The 21,421-nt window shown below is 42.2% G+C and overlaps 1 protein-coding gene across 4 annotated transcripts in view; it reads right to left on the bottom strand.

Moving 5' to 3' along the window:
- Window positions 1–13,715, bottom strand: part of ITPK1 (inositol-tetrakisphosphate 1-kinase) — a 137,092-nt gene extending 123,377 nt beyond the window's left edge. The window contains exons 1-2 of one of the 4 annotated variants that reach the window (XM_088166161.1): window positions 13,561–13,715; window positions 13,106–13,284 (exon numbers count right to left, since the gene is read on the bottom strand). In XM_088166161.1, coding sequence (XP_088022287.1) covers window positions 13,106–13,200 — 95 coding nt within the window. In that variant the 5' untranslated portion in view covers window positions 13,201–13,284; window positions 13,561–13,715. Of the gene's footprint in view, window positions 1–13,105; window positions 13,285–13,422 lie in introns of those variants that run through there. The other 3 variants (XM_014884453.2, XM_088166162.1, XM_088166163.1) reach the window with 3 other exon arrangements.
- Window positions 13,716–21,421: the final 7,706 nt, after the last annotated feature.

Below are 21,421 nucleotides of genomic sequence, written 5' to 3' on the forward strand. Positions count from 1 at the left end.
CCCATCTAATTTGTCTAAGGAAAAGATTTAGAGATCTTGATCTTACACATCAGGAAACAGCTTTGCACCAGAAGAAATCTTTGGTAAAGCTGTCTTAGAATAAATTACTTTGTTTCTAAAGTCTTGCCCAAGCTATGAACCAAGCATTTTAATTAAGGCCTCCTAATTGCAGTTAGTGTAATTTGGGGTAGGGGGCAGGGAAGAAACATGCTTTTCCACAGTCTGCTGGTACCAAATGACTTTAAAAACACATTAGCTGTAGTAAATGTTCTAACCATGTTCTGTGATTTCAGAAACACTTTTCCCTGTTTGAAGAAACTTCACAATATCTGTTTCTACAGAACTGTTTCACAATCACAAACAGGAAAAACTAGGAACTGGGGAAAATCGGGGAAGTTATTTGTTAACATATGAACAGACACAGACTGAAGGTCTAATCTACACTGCCTCTGGCTGTTCTTTCTGTTCTACAGCCAAAGACACAAAAGAAACATCTCAAAATACTGTTTTTCTTCAGTGATTCTCTTGCAAGCAGAGCTACACTGTTTCATTACTACAGCAAAAATACCAAAGGAATACCAGTCAAAAAGAAAAGGGATTAAGCATTACATTTTAATAGATTATTCAAGACAAACTAGGGATCAAATCACAGCGCAAAACTATTGTGCCAACCCCCACCCAAACAATACCTACTGTGAGCCAAGGTGCAGCCCTTCACTGATCAGGAAACCACAGAACACAGTAGCACACAAATGAGGAAAGACTTTTACTGCAAGAGCTGGACAGCACAGCACTGGAAGTGATAGTCTGCTGCAACCATAATTCTCTGCTATGCACTTGAGCTTATTTTACATAGAGAAAACGACAGAACTCTCCAATGACCCTATACCTTTCTCATTCAGTCACTTCTCACTCCTCACAGGGTCATTGTGGGCTCCACTCCTATTTGACTCAAACGAGCACTTACATCCCACCAGTCTCTTAGAAATATTCACAATTAAAACACAACAGCTGACCAGCATCAATCAAGACAAGTCTTCTCTACTCTCTAGAGCCTTCTCAGGGAGACATGAGCTATATGTTAAAAATCCATGTGCTTTGATTACAATACCCAGAAGCAATGATAACCTGTCAGTACTTAAAGATATAGAGAGCCTTTAAATTACATTCAGACCAGACAAAAGCAAGATCCACTACTTTTACTGAAAAAAGCAAGTTCTGACCCACAAGAATACTCTATCTTGGGTTAGTTGGGCATCATTAGTAAGCAACAAAAGTGATGAAGATCAATGCCCTACAGCATACATAGATAGTAAAGCTAGTCACATTGTACTAAAAAAGAAATCAGAAAGGAAACCAGGTAGAGAGCTGTTGAAACTAAGTTAGCCCCAAACAAAAGCAATTTAGACTGGTGGATGCCTATGACCAAAGATTTTTCAGTCTACAGACATATAGAAAAAACCCATAAAACCAGAAACCAAAATTTGAAGCACACATCCTTCCAGATGTTGCAAACTGCAGGACTAAAATATCATTAGAAAGAGAAAGAAAAACAAAATGGACTTTCAATCCCCTATCTAGTAGCAAGCCAGTACTTTCTATTAAAAGTATGTCAAAATTTTGGTTCAGGAAAAACGTCAAAAAAAAAAACCTACTCTCTTCAAAATTCACTTCAAGCTGAACAAAGTCCAGCTTTGACCTATTTCTTGAGACAGAAGGAAAAGTTACACCAAAACATCAAGCCACAAAGCCAAAAAATATAACCTCATCCAGTGCTTGTTCACTTGCAAATAGATCTTTTCTCCTCATATAGGCCCAGTTCCCACTTGCAGTTCATGCAACCAGCAACAACTAAAGGTGCAGCACAAACTGTTTTTCTCCACAGATTAAAGAAGCTTTAAAGTGGCAGTTCTGAAAAAGAAAACTTCTACCAAGGGACAAAGGGTGCTGTTCAATTCTATCATCACATACTTTTTCCCCAGCACACAGTGCTTCAACCCAATATGCCAGCAATAATACTTCCCTTTTACTCTCATGCTCTCGCCTTTTCTACTAGATACAGTGCAGAGGTCAGCAACTACAATTGTGGGGAGATTTTTATATCATCAATCTCTCATCAAAATAGTGGTCTTGCTTAGTTTCTTTTTCCTTTTCCTCCTTACACACAGTTTTACAGGAGTTTTCTTTCAAGGCTTGAAAACTACCAGATTGACAGCTCCAGTGAATTAAGCTCCCTCTTTGTCAACAAAACAAGAGCAGCACCACAGGCAACCTCAGAACAAGCTCCCTCTATCCTTCTCTTCCCACCCCTCCAACTAGCAAGTGTATCTGAATGCTGAGCTTCACACACAGCTCTATCATGCCAGGGTGCCTCGTACAGAGTCTCTGATAACACAGTTTACCCAGACTATCTCAAAGGACACTTATGTTAAAGCCACACATGCTGGAAACATCATGACTCAACACATTATCAGCGTCTACCTGTTCCAGACAGCACACTAACTCTAAAACCATGAGGCTGGGCTGAGTGTATGCACATCTGTGCTTAAAGATTGACTGGCAAAGAAAATCCATTTTAGACAGCAGGGTGAAAGAACATAGAGCTGAAGCAACTCTTAAAGTCATAGTTGAGACCAGAGAAAGGCAATGTTAACTGAAAAGAAAAAAAAAAAAAATCAATAGGAAGACAGAAAAACTCAATGCTCTCAATATAAAATGAAAGTCAGGTGCAGATTTTATTAAAAAAATTAATTACACATTTGGCATAAATGCTAGAAAAGACAGGGCTTCTGTCTATTGCAATAGTAACACAGTGCTTCACTTCCTGAGAGTGCCCCTCTGTTATGTTAGCACTTAATCTCATCAGGCAGCAAAGGAGGATCTGGACACTCCTCTCTTCAGTTACAAGGGGCATTTAGGTACCACAAGGCCCTCCACTGTTGGTTTCAAGGCACAGATTAAGTTAGAAGATAGCTTCTAAACTGTACCAAGTCTTAGTTCCTCTGCTCTCTTCTAGAAGCTTTTTTATTTTTAGCAGGAAAGCGTTTTCTTTTGGGGAAAGAACTTTTCACATCTGAACTTTGCAAGACAACTTGACCAAAATTTTTTTTTTAATTAGTCAAGAGCCAAGGTGTTTTGGTAAAATGAATATCTACACCTACGCTTAAAAATAAGTAATGCCTACTCCTTTACAGGCTTAAAAAATAAATAAATACACTAAAATCAAAACCCAATTTAAAAAAAAACCACACAGAAAATACAACTTTGTATTTGCTTATGTTTCTACTCACAGCCAAACTAGAGAACTGCCAACAAATGCCAATAAACTCCCTATATTCCTGTGATGGCAGAAATGAAAGTGAGTTCAAAAACACACTAAAAGGTTTATGTGGAGCAGATCTATCTGTGGATGCTGAATGCGGTACCATGGACACAACCATTGCCACCAAAGACTCTAAAAGTGACTGACAAAAGAAGGTCTGCCAAAGGGAAGGTGAACACATTTATTCTGCACCTCATACTTTCCCTAAGCATCTGCTCTAAGAACCCCTTCAGGTCCTGGCTGGCTGGGTTCTGTTTGCCTGTCCTCACACTCTTCAGCTGGCCTGTCACTCCAAACAGCTCCAAGCAATTACAGCCTTTATTACAAAGCAAAACATACTGGTGGCACTTGGGTGGAAGTAGCCTCGCCATTACCCCCACCACCCTCTCATCCTTCAAAAGCAGCAAGGAGAGCCCATTCCATCTGCTCTGGTACCAGACTACCATGACAGCAGGCAGAGGGGGCTGGATCCTCAGCCTGTTAAATTCCCCAAAACTGAGACGAGATTTTGTAATCCAAGGAACAGCACATTCCAGAACAAAGCAGCATCTACGTGCAGCTGCACGACATGCAGATAGAGCTAAAGAACAACAGTATTCTGTATTTACATTCATCTCTGTGGCTTGTATTTTAACTACAAGGAAATAACCACGTTTCTCCTTGAAACACACATGGCCTGTTGGGTTTAAGTAGTCACTGCTGGACTCACTAAAACATACCATATTGCTGAAGCAGGCAACGTTTCACAGCCCACCAGTACAAATGATGACAGTTAACATCCTTGTAGGGAAAGTAGGGTGATGAGATAAGGAATAAGCCTAGTTTCTCATCAATTTTTTAACCAAATGACAAAAGCCATCTCAGAATGGCAGGGAGAAAGGACTGCAGCACTGTGGCTGCCAACAGGTCAGGCGTGGCATTTTGTAAGTGAACCTTTATGGTATCATTTCCTTCCAGCACCATTAATCACCCTTGTTCTATCAGCTATTAACCAGTTGCCCCAACCCCAACATGAAGATAACTTTATCAAGGTTAGGCAGCAAGAGCCATTACTAAGCACTACAACACACAGTGCCAAGGGCCTGGTTTCCAGAGAATCCTCTAAACTATTTCTTCCTGCTGTAACAAAACACATTTTGTATTACATGTACATTACATTACATGTACATCACATTACAGTATTACATGTATTTATCCATACCTAACATGAGGAAGAAAATTACAGAAAGTACAAAGAATCACCAGCATGTTAAAACATAGATTTCCAAAAAGGACATCAATGCTGCTTATGGCCAAAGCATTCAACTCAAACCAGGTCTCCTGAAACGCTGATTTTTAGCTCATCATTGCCCTCTGAGGGGGCACGTTCTCAATATCCATGAATATCTGATGAGACAACCGTGGGGCTTCAGAATGACAGGCAGGAACTTCAGAATCACATGCAAGAGCATTTACCAAATCAGGAGCATCACAGCTTAAGATTTAGTACTCTGTATTTTGCTACAGACATGTCTTATTCACTTATTTTTCTTCCTTTGCCAGTGGCACTATGGAGAATTCAGTTTCACAAGGCAGTGCCTCAGGACCCAGACTGGACATGCAGAACCAGCGTGTTACAAAGGGAAAGAACCAAAGATGCCATTTTGACAAGAAGGAAGAAAAGTCTGCGAGGGGTATGATGAAGACCAAAAATAAGCCTGTTTCTGAGGAGGAAGGACCAACTTCAAATTCTTCCAAGCAAGGAAAATTGACTCGGCAGCGTGTTATAAGACATGTTACAAATCTTCACTAACTGGCATCAGAAGGGTGAAGATTAAGAAGCTCAATGTGAACTGAACCTGCTTCCAAGCCCTGTGTCTGGCTCTGGCAATTGCTTTCCTAGAAGTGTCATTAGATGTGGAAATATGACTTTCTCCACCCTACAGATCAGAGCCTTGAGTGCCCTCAGAGCAACCTCTCAATGTGCATACACACCCTGCTGCCTGCAGAGGTAGTGCCTTGGCTGTGGGAAAGAGCAGACTTCTGCTTTCCCAATTCACAGGAATTATTTTACATGAGTGGCAATCACCCCAGTCAAATTAGCCCAAGCACTGAAGCTGGGAGGAAAGAACTACAAGTAAGGATATTCTTCTCAGAAATAAAGGACACCTCCTTCAGTGAAACTCAGTCATTTCGAAAGCCATTCCTAAAGAGCAGTGGTTTTCTTCCAAATAGGACTTGTCTGTGTAGACAGACAGAATTTGGACAGTATGAAAGTATCAGCAGCTTCCTCCTTGATCATATAAAGCACATAACTCCTTCTGAGCAGAGTTAAATGCCATCAGTACAAAACAAGCCATTGTTTCAAGGACTGAACACTGAACTCAAAAATGAGAAAACGGAAGATAACCAGACAAGAGAGGGTTTGTTCTACAACACTGTGCCACAGATGTGACGAGCCCAGGTGCTTATTTTATCTATTATCACACTTATTTAGCGTGTTTCACATGCACTGCTTCCTTCTTTCTTTGGAACAAGTTCAAGAAAGTCATCTCGCCAAAAAGTATCAACTGTTGAGATGAATAGTACATTATCTGGTCAACATCAGGAGATATGATATCAATTCCCAGGTGCAGCACATTAAGATGGAGGAAACGCTTTCTGTCATCACTGACACCCCACTCACACTGAGCCTCTATATGGAAGAGATCTGCACATATTTAGATTGCGTGCTTAGACTGCCCAAGTCATGACTCCCAAATTAGCAAATGGACTTCAAGCTACTTAATGCACACTAAGAATGGTTTCTAAGGTACCTTCCGCACTATTACAGATTGAACCAAACCAGTGACAGCACTGATCTCAGGAGAGGTCAACATCTCTGCTCTGAAACAGCCCCACAGGCCTGTATCATTCCCAGCATATTTATCCAAGGTGGTTCTAGAGATCTCAAGAAAAAATTCCACTGCCTACCTGGACAATCACAGTGTCTTTTACACTTACCTATCATCCCTCCTTGGCCCAGTTGAAGGCCACTACTTTTTCTTCTACCTGAACTGGGGAATATGCTTGGCAGAAGAAGAGGGAGCATGTGTTGTTTTTTTCCCTTTCTACAAGGTCAATATCTACAATAGGTCAAGATCGTCTCTAGTCTCTTCTTTATGCTGAACAGCACAGTACAATACACTGTATTTACAAAACCTCCGATTCTTCTCACTGCTCTCTTTTGGGCACTTCCCAGCCGATTGACCTTTTCCCCGAAATGCAGTGCCCCAGACCAAAGGCAGTAGGTGAGGCTACTGCAGTAGCAGCGTTATCAGTGCTGTGCAGAATGGAGACATTACTCCATGTGCCTTGCAGGCTCTGTTCCAACTTACGCACCCCAAGATGACATTTGCTTGGGGTTCTTTAGGGCTTTTTTTTGGCAACATTGTCAATTTGTATTCAGCCTGTGATCTGCAAAAGAATGCAGACCTTTCTCAGAAAAGCTGCCACCTGACCAGGCTTATTATTGTTCCTTGCTGCATATCAGTTCCAACAGGTTGTGGTAAAGGGATGTGCCATAAGGAAGATGCAAACTTCCTGAACCTGAGGTAAATGATTGCTAGACCACAAAACTGAGTCACAATGAAAGGGTGATTGTTACAGTCACTTCTGTTGTCCAGCAGCTGCGCTGTGTTCCCGTGGAATGGCTCTGTAAGCATAACACCGTAAGCTTTGTGTGAGAAGAATGACTGTCAGTAGGTGCTCTCAGAGATTAAGAAAACACACACATATCCAGCTCTTCTGGGATGTAAAGTCTCTACACATTACAGGAAGAGGGAACAGGAATCCAGAAAGAGTGTGAGCTTCTCCTTCAAGAAATATACCCTTCTTTGCTACTACCTTCAACACTTTTTCATGGCTTAGTACAATTTCTACCATTAGGCCAGATGTCTTTGTTAAGAATTGATATCAAAGAAACTTACCCACCCACCTAGCCCGCAGTTACTTCTTATGATATAGTATTTCAGACTAACACAACCAACAAAGGGAGCTATTGATCAACACACACACATTTTATTTTTATGGATTTTAAGGTTGTAAAAGCTAACTGGCACAAGCCAGTTATTTAACAAAAGTAGTATTTAGGGGTTTTTTTGTGAGGAATTGGGGTTAAAGAAAATCCCCTGAGTTTTTCTTGGAGAAAATATGTAATATACTTCCTGCCTGCTATATAAAGAAACAGATCCATTTAATACCCTTAAACCAGCATTATTCTTAAATCTGTCCTAAAACTCATGTTTAGGTTCTTGTGCACAGGCCATGGCACATAAGGGACCACAAATAAAGTTTGGAAGAGAAAAAGAGAAACATACAGATCTACAGCACTGACAACAGTGCTTACCGTTTTATGGTAGATTACTAGTGTGATTTCTCATGTGCTAAAATAAGACTAAACTATACTGCAAAAACTATATGGACAGAAGCTGAAGAATCAATTTAGCCTAAAGAAAAGGAAAAATAACCCAAACAAGTTCAAGCCACTCTGAAATTTAAATTAGGGAAACTAATATTTTGGTAGGAAAAAATATCATTGGTAGCTATGTTCAGCAGATCGTCCTGATATCAGCCTCAAAATAGCTTCATCATAACTCAGTGAAAAAACCCCAACAAAGCAACACACCACAGTGACCTGTTATAACAAAATGGTCTTCAGCACAGGTGATAGATGCTCTGTTGGAATTACATACCCAAAATTCTATGCTAAATCCCAGGCTTGCTGATCTGATGCAGGCCACAATGCAAGAACATGGTGTCCAGTTTCAAAGGAGTCTTCACCAGTGCACAGCACCTGGGAATCCAAACTGGACCAAGACAACTCAGCTTCCTGAATGTCAGGGGGTGCTATTAGTTTGTCATGGATGATCTCACAAGGAGGGAAGATGACAATTTGGCTTGCTCACTAAAAGTCAAGACAAACGGGCTTTACTAGAAGGCATAACTCAATCAGTATGTTTCCATTGCCTTCTGTGGGTAGAAGTTGAGTTTGTTAGCATGTATATAATTTCCTGAGAACTTCTTCCTCCCAGATGCTCACCCTGATTTATGGGGGAAAAAAAAAAAAACCAAACCAAAATTAAAAAAAAAACAAAAAAAAAACCCAAAAAACCATAAAAAACGTACAAGCACAGTTCTTCTATCAGTCAAATCGTAAGATTTATTAAGACGTGAATTACATCTTCAGGCAACTCTTCAACTCCTTTTCTATTTGTTTTCTACATGCCATTAAGAGGAAATTCAGACTTTTTATGTATATAGCTACACAGAAAAGCTACCATATTACCATGCAAACTTACAAGCTGCACACGTGAATGCTTTTGTCCAAAATAACTGAGAAGTAGTTTATAATTTAGAACTGGGTGACTTTAAATTATGTCCTCTTGGATGAAGCACATTTCACTTCACATCACTATAACTTATTCATATTGCCGTGACCTTACTGCCTCGTATCTCCAGAGCTCCCAGAAGAGACCACAGTAGTTGACAAGCAGAACAACTACCAAGGAAATGGAGGCTTTTACAGAGCAAAGAAACATTTATAAATGGCTGCACATCACTAATCTTAACTGATGCCAGGCACACACAACTCAGAAAATGAGTAGATACAAGCATTTTTGCACATATATGCCACTCCTCATATGGCATGAACAGGAGTCTTTTCATTCACAAAATCCACAGAGATCCGGCAGCATATGTATTTTATAAAACAATTACACGGGCATCCAAGAGTCCTTACCACCATCTGACATTCACACAACAGCTCTCCCATCTCTATAAAATGCAATGTGGCATCTCCATTTCCCTAACCTCTTATTAGTGATAATGCACCTGCACAGTGACAGCCATTCCAAGGTCAATATGATGAGCATGGAACTGATTGGATTGAGAGTCTTTGCCAACTGCATAACCATTAAACCCAGCTTGAGAAAGAAGATGAGACCAAGCAGCTAGAGAAAGGAGGAACTGTTCGTTTAAGCAGCAGCAAGGACACATGACAACATCAGAACTACACACTTATATCACAGGCTCCTAAATTCTCTGTTAGGAATGCCTAGAAACCGTGCTTTATTTTACAGCAGGACATAGATATTCTATGTTTTGACAACAGACAGCAACCTAAAGCTCTGAGACTGTGCCACCTTAGAGGAGCAGAACATTAAGGCTCACAAGAAAGTTTATTTGAGATGCACCAACCAGACATTTGCAAATTGCAGTCCTGCAAGGACCCTACACTCAGGGAACTGCAGCCACAGCATATATGCTGGAATGCAGATAATTCCAAGTGCTACACAAAGCATGGTGCTCTAGCAGCTTTACTAAAAGCACAGGACAACTTGGCAATAGTAGTAAATTGCCCGACTAATAAATTCAGAGTATAAGAAACTGCCCTGCTCCACATAAAAGAGCTCAACCCCATATCACAACTCTAACAGGAATGCCTTCATATCAGCAAGGCTGAGACAGCAACTCTCTTCTCACCACTGAAACTGCACCGATGCGTGGAACAGAAGAGAGAAGTCTTGCTCCAATCTCACTTTACAAACCAGTTTATACAGAAAAGAGCTGCTGGGCAAAACCAAAAACCACCCCAGGAAACAGACCAGAACTGAGCACACACCTCATCCCAAAGGAATGCCCTTGCCACAGTACTTCAGACATAGCAGGGAGAATGACTAACCTGGCACTGGGGAGTTAATCCTCTCTATATACAGTGGCAGGTTCAGCCAGAGGATCCGAGAGAGCTTGGCCCATCTTCAGGCTTGGTCTCCCTTGAGAGACATCAGCCACAGGCTTGAAACCAGGCATCCCAGATGACAGGCCAAGTGCTCTATCCTCCAGGACTTAGGGCACTATTCAGAAATCACTGATTCCCTGCAACAGGTCTGTGAAAACACACTACCTTTTGCTCATCACTCTGAACCCCCAATGAGATGTAGAAGCATTAAGGCCTGCACTGGGCTGCAACTCAAAATTTTGGGCTATAAATGTGAAGGTAGATACAATCACAGGCACTACCTTTAGCTCTACAAAGTTATGCTCTACCAAGAATACAGCTCAGGTAGGACATATCTAGTCTGTCACAGTGAGGACCAAACGTGCAGATGAACTCAAAGGTCTTTGATAAGAGGAAGATTCCCACGCAGATAAAAAGATTACACAAAAGTCCCAAGACAGAACAGCTCTCTTGTCAGTCATACAGAAAGTTTCAAGATGGATACAAATATGAGGAAAGTATTTAAGGTTCCTGATCAGTATTTGCAGAGCAGAAAGCTGATGCCAGGACTGCCTACACCACAAACAAACTGCCTACACCTTAGCTTCTGGTCCACTCACACTGGCTCATGTCTCAGCTCAGACAATCTAACCTAAAACCTGGAGACACGCTTAAGAAAGTAGTCTAGCACTTAGAGTCTATCTCTCAGAGAATGGGTTGAACAGATTCTGAAACGTCTTCCATGACCTCTTTAGGATGTCAGTGCTTTGCACAAGAAGTGGCTGGCCTGGCAAACTGAGAAGAAATAAAGATTTTCCTTATCCTAATAATTTCCCTGATTTAAACCCAGCATGCTCCAGGAGTTCATTAGGAGGCTCCTCTTACTCTCCTGGACTATATAACTGCTTCATTACAAACTCGTACAAACAAATCTGAACTTTGTAGTCATCCAGAAAGTATATCCCTAGGCAACAGGCAAATAAATTCCAAGTACCAGTCACCATAAAGCACATAGAGTAGACAGACGTACATAGTCCACTCTAACACATGAATCACTGTACAGGAATGAGTATGCTTGTCTTGTCTTTTACCATACACAAGATTTCTAGTAAGGAATATGTTAAGCTTGGCACGACTTTTACAGCAAAAAAAAAAAAAAGCTGACAAGCATACAAGTTATCAAGTAGATATTATCCATAAAATACTTGAAATCTTTGCCTAAATGAATGCAGTTTTCCTTTGGTGTCTATAGAAGTTACTAGGAATGAAATTAGAGCATCCAAGATATCAGCAGGATGTGCTCCAATGACTGAACTGATACTTAAGCCAAACATTTAACTCTGTTTGTACAGAAATACTAATAATGCTTTTAAAAGTATCAAAGCATGTATGAACAGCCATCTCTATCCAGCATCTGTAAATGCTATTCAAATTGAGCTTAGCCTATACAGACTAATTTTGACCAAGAAATTAGTAAAGTGTAGCAAGAGAGATACTTTGGGGTCAATTTTCACAGCAGCATGATGACCCAAAACTATTAATAAGTTTGCACAGTACACAAAGAAATTGTAGATCAATGTTATGTAACACAAGTGTAAGGAATTTCTAAGGTAGAGAGGACGGTAGCAAAGCACTTAGTCAAAAAGAGAAACAAGGACAATAGAGGAGAAAGTCCATTTTGGAGATTGCTAAATATAACAATGTACAGTACACAATACCAAGAAGTTTTTAACAGATTTTCTGAAATTAACTGTAGTTTCCAGGTATGAAAAACAGTGTATACCAAACCTCAAGGCCCTAAAAATTTACATTTTTTATATGCCCAACAGAGGTAAAAGCATCTTTTTGAGCATCACAAAAACTAACCTAAAAATCTCACACAGAGGCAAAATTCAGCACTATTTATCAACAACAATTTGTCTTGGAGAACCACATGAAATTAGACATTAAACCAAAATTTGGGGCTCTTTTTATACTTAAAAAAAATTCTAGTAAATTTTGCTGAAGTTTGACAGAGGGGATACAGAATCCAAGTACAAAAGCTAATGTAAAAGTTTCTGTCAGTTTCTTGAAACAGTTTTCTATTCTGCCTCCTTCATCTTTACAGAAAGAAGTGCTGTCAACAGAAATTTCACAGGGACTGGTGTTTTTAGCATGACATGCTTTAAATAAATTGTATTTGAAGTCTCATACAATATATTCTGCAAGGTTTGCAGCATATCTTTCAATTATCAAAACTGGTTTAGTATCCTCATTATAAACTTAGTATTAGAATGAAGTAAGAAAAAGTTGTTATTCAGTACCAGAAGCTGCAAAGCATGTGCCACAAGACCTTGGACCCACATGGAGTTTAAACTCCCAATTAAATAATAAAATTGTGCAATATACTTCAAAAATTATCCTCTAAGCTATTCAGATAAAGTCTAATTACAGCTTATCAACCTAACCTTTACCTGTGGGACAGCACAAAATAGACGCAGTTATACCATCTTCAGATGTCTCATTCACATCCCCGATGAATACAAGCTTACTCAGGGGCTTCTAGACCCTAATTCTACGTGTTTTCACATAACTTGAAGGAAAGTTATTCCCAAACGTTTGACACTTTTTAATAACTCGGCTTCAGAACAGGACCAGCGAAGATCCCAAATCACTCTATTTCCAGGGGAATACCAGAGACCTCTCGGTAAGCAGGGGGCAGAAATGCACCCAGGCAGGCAGTAACGTGGGGCTGCGCCGGGCCCTCGCACACCCACGGGGACGCTGCACCATTCCGGATCGCGTTTCCCTGGAGCGGCCGGCAGCGCCCAGGTGAGCGGGAGGCAGGAACGCTTCGCCCGGCCCGGCGGCAGCGGGGCGGGGTGCCCGGGGCACTGCGAGCCCTGCGGCCCCGGTCCCGGCGGGCAGAGCCGGTCCCGCCGAGGCACGCTCCGAGTGCGGTACGCCCGAGCGCGGCGCGGGCCACGGCCGAGCACGGAGCGGCCCCAGCCCCATCCCGGGGCCGCCGCCTGCCCCGGCGCTCCCCGCCGCGAGGGCCGCCTCCTTACCGGCACAGCTCGGCGAAGGCCTGGAAATTCAGTTTCCTGATCTTCTTCTCGCTCAGCCAGTATCCCACCCGCTTCCCCTTCAGGAAGGTCTGCATGGTGCCGCCCCGCGAGCAGGGGACCGGTCCGGGGCAGCGGGGCAGCGCGGCTGCCGCTCGCACTCGGCGCCTGCCAAGCGACGGCTGCAAGAGAAGCAGAGAAAGGAGGATCAGCCGGTTCCCCGCGGCGGGCGCTGCCCCCCGCCCGCCCCGCTGAACCGCCGAGCCACGCCGGGCGCAGCCCCCGGCGGGCGGGCAGCCCCGAGAGGCCCTTTCCCGCACCGGCGGGCAGCTCGCCGAGGTTGAGAGAAGCCGCTCCCCGCACCAGCCCCGGAGCGCCCAGCAGAGCAGGCACGCCGCCGCCCAGCCCCGCGGCACGCCCGCAGCGCCCGCACGCACGGACCCCGCAGCCGAGCTCGCCTCCGTGCCCGCCCGCCGCTGCTGCTGCTGCTGCGCGGCCGCGGTGCTGCTGCTGCTGCTGCAGCGGCTCAGCTCCCCATTTGCCCGCTATTCACAGCCGCCTCCACTTCCTCCTCCTCCGGGCCGTCCCCTCCGCCCCGCTCCGCTCCGCTCCCACCCACCTCGCGGGGCGGGCACCGGGACGCTCCCGCCCCGCCGCAGCACCCAGGGGCCCGGCAGGCTCCGCGCCGCCGCCGCCAGGGGGCACCCGCGTCCCCGCCTTAAAGAGACAGCGCCCCTTTCTGGGCCTGGCCCGGCCGGGGGGCCCGGGGGCGTGGCCCGTGCATGCACCGTGGGATTTTGGTTCCCTAGGGAGGAACAGTTTTACACCTACACTTACTATTGGTGCTACTTAAAGTGGTTGGTCAGTACCCCTTTCACAGAAAAAAGGTTCCAAGTAAATATAAGTCTTCATGCAAAACCAAGGATCTTCCTTCTTCCAGCATTTGCAAGTATCTGTAGGGATTAAACGGAGTTTGCAATAATAGCTGTCTCATATTTAACTTTATTTTGCAGGAGGCAGAAGGCAGGCAATGCAAGCATGGATTGACATTCTAATTTTTTGGGTTGTGCATCCCTAAATACTGAGGCAGATTTTCTGTGCTTCATTTCAGAGGAAGACTCTTTCAGTCTGAATTGCTGTGCTGTCTCACAGCAAAGTATCATTTCCCCGTTTCTATTTTTCCCCTTCATCTGAAACGATCATGATTTCAGCCTGAACATTTTTCTCTGTCTCTCCAGCAATGGAAAGCATGGAGTTGACAATAACGATGTCCTTCACAGAGGAGTTGGATTGCAGTACCTGCAATCCTGAGCTGAGGTGCAGATGATGCTTCTATGATGACGCTTTCTGTGAACCAGCCCTGGAGCCCTGTGCAGTGGGAACTGCTCAGCGAGTTCTGCTGACTCACAGTGCCACAACAAATGCGGTTTAGTAACTTCAGCAGAGTACTGGAAAAATGGTAGAAGTATCTATATGAAGGAAAGAAGGGTGAAAGCCTTAAGAATTATGAAAGGAGTAATTGATTTAGGGAGTTGGTAGAAAGCATTTTACATTCCTGTCATTACTCACATGAAAGGTGCAGTCATCTTGACCCAAGGGTATATTGGAAAATAGGCAAGGAATGGAAACACCTGCGAACAGCTCATACCAACGGTTTGTGAAAATTATATCACTGTATTTTTTTCTCCATTTGCGATTGTTTTGAGGAATAAATGTCTTTCTTTTCCTCCTTCCTTTTATTTGCCACTGATATGTTCTAACCTTTATTTTACAGAACACTTTATCTTAATCATATTCACACATTTTTTTCACAGTTTATCAACTAATGTAATCAGAATTAGTAAATGTATTTTGATAGCATGATTTCTACTGCAGAATATTTCACTGATATTTAAACATTTTATGGGAGCAAGGTAATTTTGAAAAAATTTGTAACTCAATAATACAAGACTTTATCAAACATTATCAAATTAATATAAGAATCCTGAAACAAATTGACTTGGGTTTCTTGTTATGAAGTGTTTCATTTTGCCAGTATCAAGTGCTTTATTTCAGCTATCATTTCACTGGACTTTTTTTAGACTTTATTAAAATTTGTATATTAAGCTCAAAATTTATATTTGTATCAGAATGGAATATGAATGTATTGAAACATGAAATTATTGAAGCCAATTTCCTAAATTATTTCTTTCTGAATATTTTTTTCTTTAAGAAACGTCACAGCTTCAGGCCAATCTAAAACACAGTCTGCAGAGACAGAAATATTTATGTACTTTTTTCCAGACGCAGGAGAGCAGGTTTTTAGAGGTGCTGAGCATTCCTAGCTCCTGTGGAAATGAAGCACATGCATTAAAAAGGAGGAATTTGCTTTGCTCCCATATAGACAGATTAGAATGACACACATCAAAGACCAGGTTCAATCTTAGGAAGGAGAAAGCTGGTAAATGCATTCATTTTAAACTACACTTTTTGAATCTTAACCCTTGAGCAATTGCAGATGTGGGAAACATATTTCACGTGATGTGCCACTGTACTGCATCTTGCTGTACAATGTTGCTAAATAAATTACAATCCTCTGTTTACATTGCAGAGCTTGTTCAGGCAATGCCAAACCTGCGACCACAGGAAGCCCCAGGGTAATGTTTATGCAATTCCTCATCAGGAGCAAGCTGACTATTCCTCTGACTTTCTGTGGCCCAAGTCTGTAAGCTGCAGCTCATGAGCTGCTTCATACTAATTAAAGGGGTGAGGTTTGATTAGGATCTTGAGCCCTCTGGCAATCAGGACTATCTTCCTCTTCATCTTAGCTTCAGCTACAGGCCAAAGCAGGTTTCCCTTGTTCAGCTGGAGCCTCTCACACCTTATCTTCTAACCCTTTCAACAAATACAGGGGCTCTGACAAGGCTGGATACTTGCAGTGTGGCACAAGTTAGTGAAATTCCATGGAAATTAATTTTAGAATAATATGAGACATCTCCACTTAATTAGTTATCAAAGTATATTTTCTCAGTATTTTTGAATTATTTTTTCAGCACCTGGCAGAAGTCGTGATAGGATCTTTTGCAATGAACAGAAAGGTGGTGAAGTGATTTACATTGCCTGCAGTTTAGGGTTTTAACTTTTATTTGCATGTTTTATTATTACAGGATAATTGTTACTCTGCTGTGGGTGGGCAGGAGGGTGGGCTGAGTCTCCTGTATCAGAACAGGTCTTCCCTTTCACCAGTCAAACCACCGAGTCGGATCATGTGCTAACACAGCACTGCTGGAATGAGGTTGTAGGTAGGACAGAACACAAGGAAAAGTCTGCATGTGCTGCACTGCAGCTTCTGGGCCCTGAGAGAGAGACTCAAAGAGTAGTCCAGGTGCTGCACAGCATGTGGAACTTGTCATCACCAGTGAGGCAGCCAGAGAGAAATGTATGAGAAGCATGGTGAGCTTGCCATTTCCTCAGGTTTCTGCTACATCTATAATCGATTCATCGTTGCAAGATTAATCAAAAGGACAGATAGGACTTCTTTCCACAGTGGTTCACTAGAGGATGTGTGTGACAGAAGCTGAGTTTCTACAATTTATGCTTGTTTTTTGCCTAATTTCTGACAGAACACATACCTGCAGCTATTGTCTGGAAACTTCTCTGAATGTACTCTTGGCCAGTAGCTTTTAAACAATAAATCAGTGAAGGTTAGTCCTGGGGGTGAAAGCTCATTTCTAATGCCTGAATTCAAAGTATCATTACCACGGCTATCCTTTACCAAGGGCCACACAACACCTGCCCATTGTGGGGTTCTGGTCACGGCTCCCAGGAGGGACCTCCTTCTAGGCCCTGATGCTGCCCAGCTGCTCTGCTCTGAAGGACTGGGTGCCCATGGAGATGGCACAGGACAGGCTTTGCCAGCTGGAAATTGGACAGTCATTGTACAGTCAGCTAATCAGGTGTTGTTGCTCAGAGCCACAGTCCCTCCAAAAACTGCCACTTGTTCTCACTTTCTGTCACACCCTCCTTCACAAGTTGATGGGCTTATGTGGCTGTGCAAGAATAGAATAAGGGAGCCAGTAACTGAGATGGACTTAAACAAACACAGAAAGTTGATAACAGTATTTAAGTCTTAGCCTAAACCAATTCCTAAGTCTGGATCACCATTCTTTTTCCTACCTGTTAATAGTGGCACAAGGCAGTGAAGAGGTTGGAAAAAAGAAGCCAGGAAGAGAAGGCATCAAACTGCCTCTTTTGGTGGCAATCCCACTTCACAGCAGGAGGAGGGATGGGGAAGGCATGGTTCACCTCTACTCCCCCACTCACCTGACAACCTATGCAGTTTATGCTTCGGTATTTTGATTTTATAAAGAAAAGAAGGATTAATGAGTACTGCCTGAGGCTCATTGGTATTTCTCATCTTTTAGAGATCAGAAGAAGGAATTCAGCTAGAAGAGCTCAAAAACCTTCCAAAAGAAGGTACTGATGCCTGGCAGATGACCAGCCCATGCAGGGCCACTCAAGGATTCCTAAGCTCGCATCAGCCCCAGTGGAGTGCTGCTCAGATGGCTACCTGTCACACTGAGAGCACAGCAAGCTCTTCTGCTCCAGCTATGAAAACAGGATAACTATGGGGTTTTTTGAAACCGCAAGGAAACCACCTTTATGCTTTATAAGAAGGTACACCTTACTTTATATACAGCTCAAAAAGTTTTCTTTCCTGAGCTCTGATGAATGTACATGCTACAGGAAAGTAAGAAAAGGTCTGGCTGCCAACTTTGCTTGCTTGTCATGTAGCATGTTGGGGACAGACTCTGTGTAAGCCAAGGAAAGCATTTCATCGGTGAATAAAGAATTTAAAGCCACAAAAAACCTATGTGGCCGAGACAAAAAATGACAAAATCCTGTGCCAGTATAATTACGTCAGTAGGAGCAGATTTTTTCAAATGTAATAACTTCTGCTAGTCAAAACCCAACTGTGGACACATGCACAGCTACATTACTGTAGCTCTCTTGCCTTCTACTATGGCAATCAGCTTCATGGAAATAATACTCATGCAAACTCTTTCAATACAGACACATGGAGATATATACTTAGGTGATTGCTTCAGCGTAGTTAAAATGATTCAAACTTTATGTGTGAAAATATCCTGAAAGATTGTTCTCTGAAGAATTTGGGTGACGTCACAGTTTATTAAAGTTTGGATTGAGACTTGGATAAGGATTAGGCTGCAGTGAGGTTTTCTCTACCTACAGTTTCATGCTAAGAGAGTTATTCTGCTTATAGCTGGTTTTAATTTTTTAATCAGGTGGTTTTAAGTGCCTGTAACAACTCTGGGAGCATGCTTACAGCAAAATGAGTTTTCTTACCACAAATTTTGCATTGCTGTAATTTATTATTTTTAAAAAACAATGTAGCTACTTTTAATATAATGAATGTAAATCAGACTGACATGGACACACAACTCATATATGTAAATTCATATAAAGTGACCTGGACATATATGAATCCTACCACTATTGTCCCATATTTTGTTGGCTTATATCTCTTTGTTTCTCCTTTTGAGAACACGTTCAAGGTGACCTAAAGAACATGTCATCATTCCAGTGGTTCTCCACTTCCATCAGTTGTTTGGGGCTACAGCTGAAACTTTTAAACTGCTAAAACTGAGAAAACAGGAAAGATACAAGTCTGGTGTGAGCCACACCATCACTTGCACTTTCTTCTCATGCTCGTGGCTCCAGTGATTGAGGACCCTTTTCCTGTTTTGTTTAAATGCTTCCTTAAAGTTCACCAACAGTTCACAGGCCATTGTGCTTGCTGATTTTGTACAGTCCCATCAGGAGACACTGGCTTTCCTCTCTGGGAAGGGCAGCAATTTCCATCTTTTTTGAAAGTTACCACAATGTATAGTCTTACAAGTGCAAAAAGAATAGATGCAGAAAAGCATTTCCAAAGCCAACTAACTTTAGCGTATTAAAGAAAAAAACCCAAACAAACCAAATCCATCTGATAGTATCCCCAGCATACCAGCATTTTGCAGAAGGACACACCTCATTTTTGCCAGTGACACACAGAGGAAACTCAAGTTTCATCAACAAGATGAAAAGCTTCTGGAAACAACCCCAATCCTAACCAAAATGAGCTTCCCTTGGACAGAACAAGAGCTCTTTTGGACATGCACAACTATCCTGAAGTTAACTAAAGATGCTCCTGGATGATACTCTAGAGGCACAGTTGGGAAAACCCTGCTTTGAGTCAGGTACTGTTCCTCTTGTGCTCACAAACCTTTCATACTTAGGTATCAGTGGTACACTGACTTGACTCCTACTTACTACTCTCCTAGAGGCAGGAATATAACCTGTTGCTCCACCAGTCATCCCCCATCTTTGGCTTTTTTCCACTCAGAGTGCATTTCAAAACATTATCTAATCCCCACACTCAATAACCAAAAGAGGCTTTTTTTCCCTTCTTGCTTAAGTACCAGTCTCATATTGAAAGATTAAGGTATACATATATATCTCCTCCACATTACCAACACTCTGTCCTGTAACATCCCATTTCTGCCTCCTACTACATGCAGCCCTTCTGAAAGAAAAAGGTCATGTAGATAAGAACTGGAAATTCAGGAGACAGGTAAGTTATAGGAAACAGAATCTAATCAGCTGTAGCATAAAAGGAAAAAGGGGAAAAAACCCAAGCCAAACCATCATCAACAAAAAGAGCTGGAATAAATCAACTGAGACTACAATTTGGTTATAGCTCCAAGCATTTACTAGATGTTCAGTCTGTAAAGTGAAATAGATAACTCATTTTTAATCACAAACTTTCAGACATTTCAGATTGCCTAGATGCTGTAAGACGCCTGTAGTTGCATAGATTAAAAATTCCATTAATACTTGTTGTATCGCTGTGCTATTAAGTTAATTATCTCACATACTCAGTGCCTGACAGTCAGCTGCTCTTTGGGATTTTCCTTCCTCTCAGAGCTTCTGGAGAGGAGAAGGAATGTTAGTGACTGAACAGATGACAACTGCTTGCCTTGAGCCTCAGTTTTCTGGTGTGACCTCTGAAGAAAGCTTTTCACATGGATGAAAACTTTGTCTTAACCTGTGCCTATGAAGATTCCCATTGTTTGATACAGGATGAGCTAACATTGTACCTATTCCCTTCATCAGAACCCAATTTCCATTACTCAAGTGCCAACCGTCCCAATACATATAGAATCTCAATGTCTAAGAGAGGTTTACATACTTGTTTCTGAAATTTTGCAATGAATATAGATACATACACACACACTCCCTCTTTTCTTTATTTGGGAAAACAAACAAATCAGATGGAGGACAAGACAGAAGAACATTCTTCTTGAACTATCATCACTTTGTGTGTGGTTATTTCTGCTCCATTTACACTAAGTCTATGAAGTACTCTTTTTTACATGGAGGCCTGTCAGGAGAAATCAGAGAGGCTGAGGAACAACCTAAACCAGAGGAAAGCACTCATGCCACCATTTAGACAGCAGAGGACTCAGGATATGATATGACAAGCTGTCATAAAAGTGTTTCAAGCACTTAAGTAGTTTTTCAGCTATTTGGACTATAGAGTTCTCTCAAGAAAATGGTTTTATAAGCCAGAGAATTAGAAGTTAGCCCAGATGTCTTGAGACTAAAGTTGATAGTGGTTTCGAGTTAGATTTTGGCTACTCTGCAAAACCAAAAGAACCTGCCAGAACTATTTGCCACAATTTGTAGAACATCTTCTGAAGATGAAGCCTGGATTGGGGTGGGGGAGAATAATAGGCACAAGGGTCTTGTCAAAGGATCTCACCTATCTAATCTTGAGAGAATTCAAACCTGAACTCTTTGCTAATTGTCTCCACTTGCTGTCAATGACAATAGCCCCAAAAGACTGGTTTACCATCACCCCACACAGCTGGGGAAAGGAGAACTTGTAGCTGTCACAGACTTTTCTACAGTTACAAAACTCTTGTGCTGCTGGCTAACATTGGTGGGGCTTTGGGGGCTTTATTTGTGCAGATTTCCAGAGAAGGGCATCTGCACCACCTGTTCTGCTGTTCTTTCTGATCCTCCTTGGTTAGGGTGGCTGTTCTCACCCACCAGTGCAGTGCTGGCTAACCAAGTCTTTAAGCATTTTCACCATGTGAAGCTACTACAGAAAAGTATCAGACTACCTAATTTTACCAGGCTAAAGATTTTCTACTGATTCAGCTGTTTTTGACAGAGCACATAGAACTAGCACTTCAAAAATGTGTAACAACCTGAGAATTACAGTTTCTAGCTCGTGAAAAAAGAGTGACAGAATAGAAGATGAAAAAACCTTGA

This window comes from Sturnus vulgaris, chromosome 6, assembly GCF_052056855.1.
Source record: "Sturnus vulgaris isolate bStuVul1 chromosome 6, bStuVul1.hap1, whole genome shotgun sequence".
NCBI lineage: Eukaryota > Metazoa > Chordata > Aves > Passeriformes > Sturnidae > Sturnus > Sturnus vulgaris.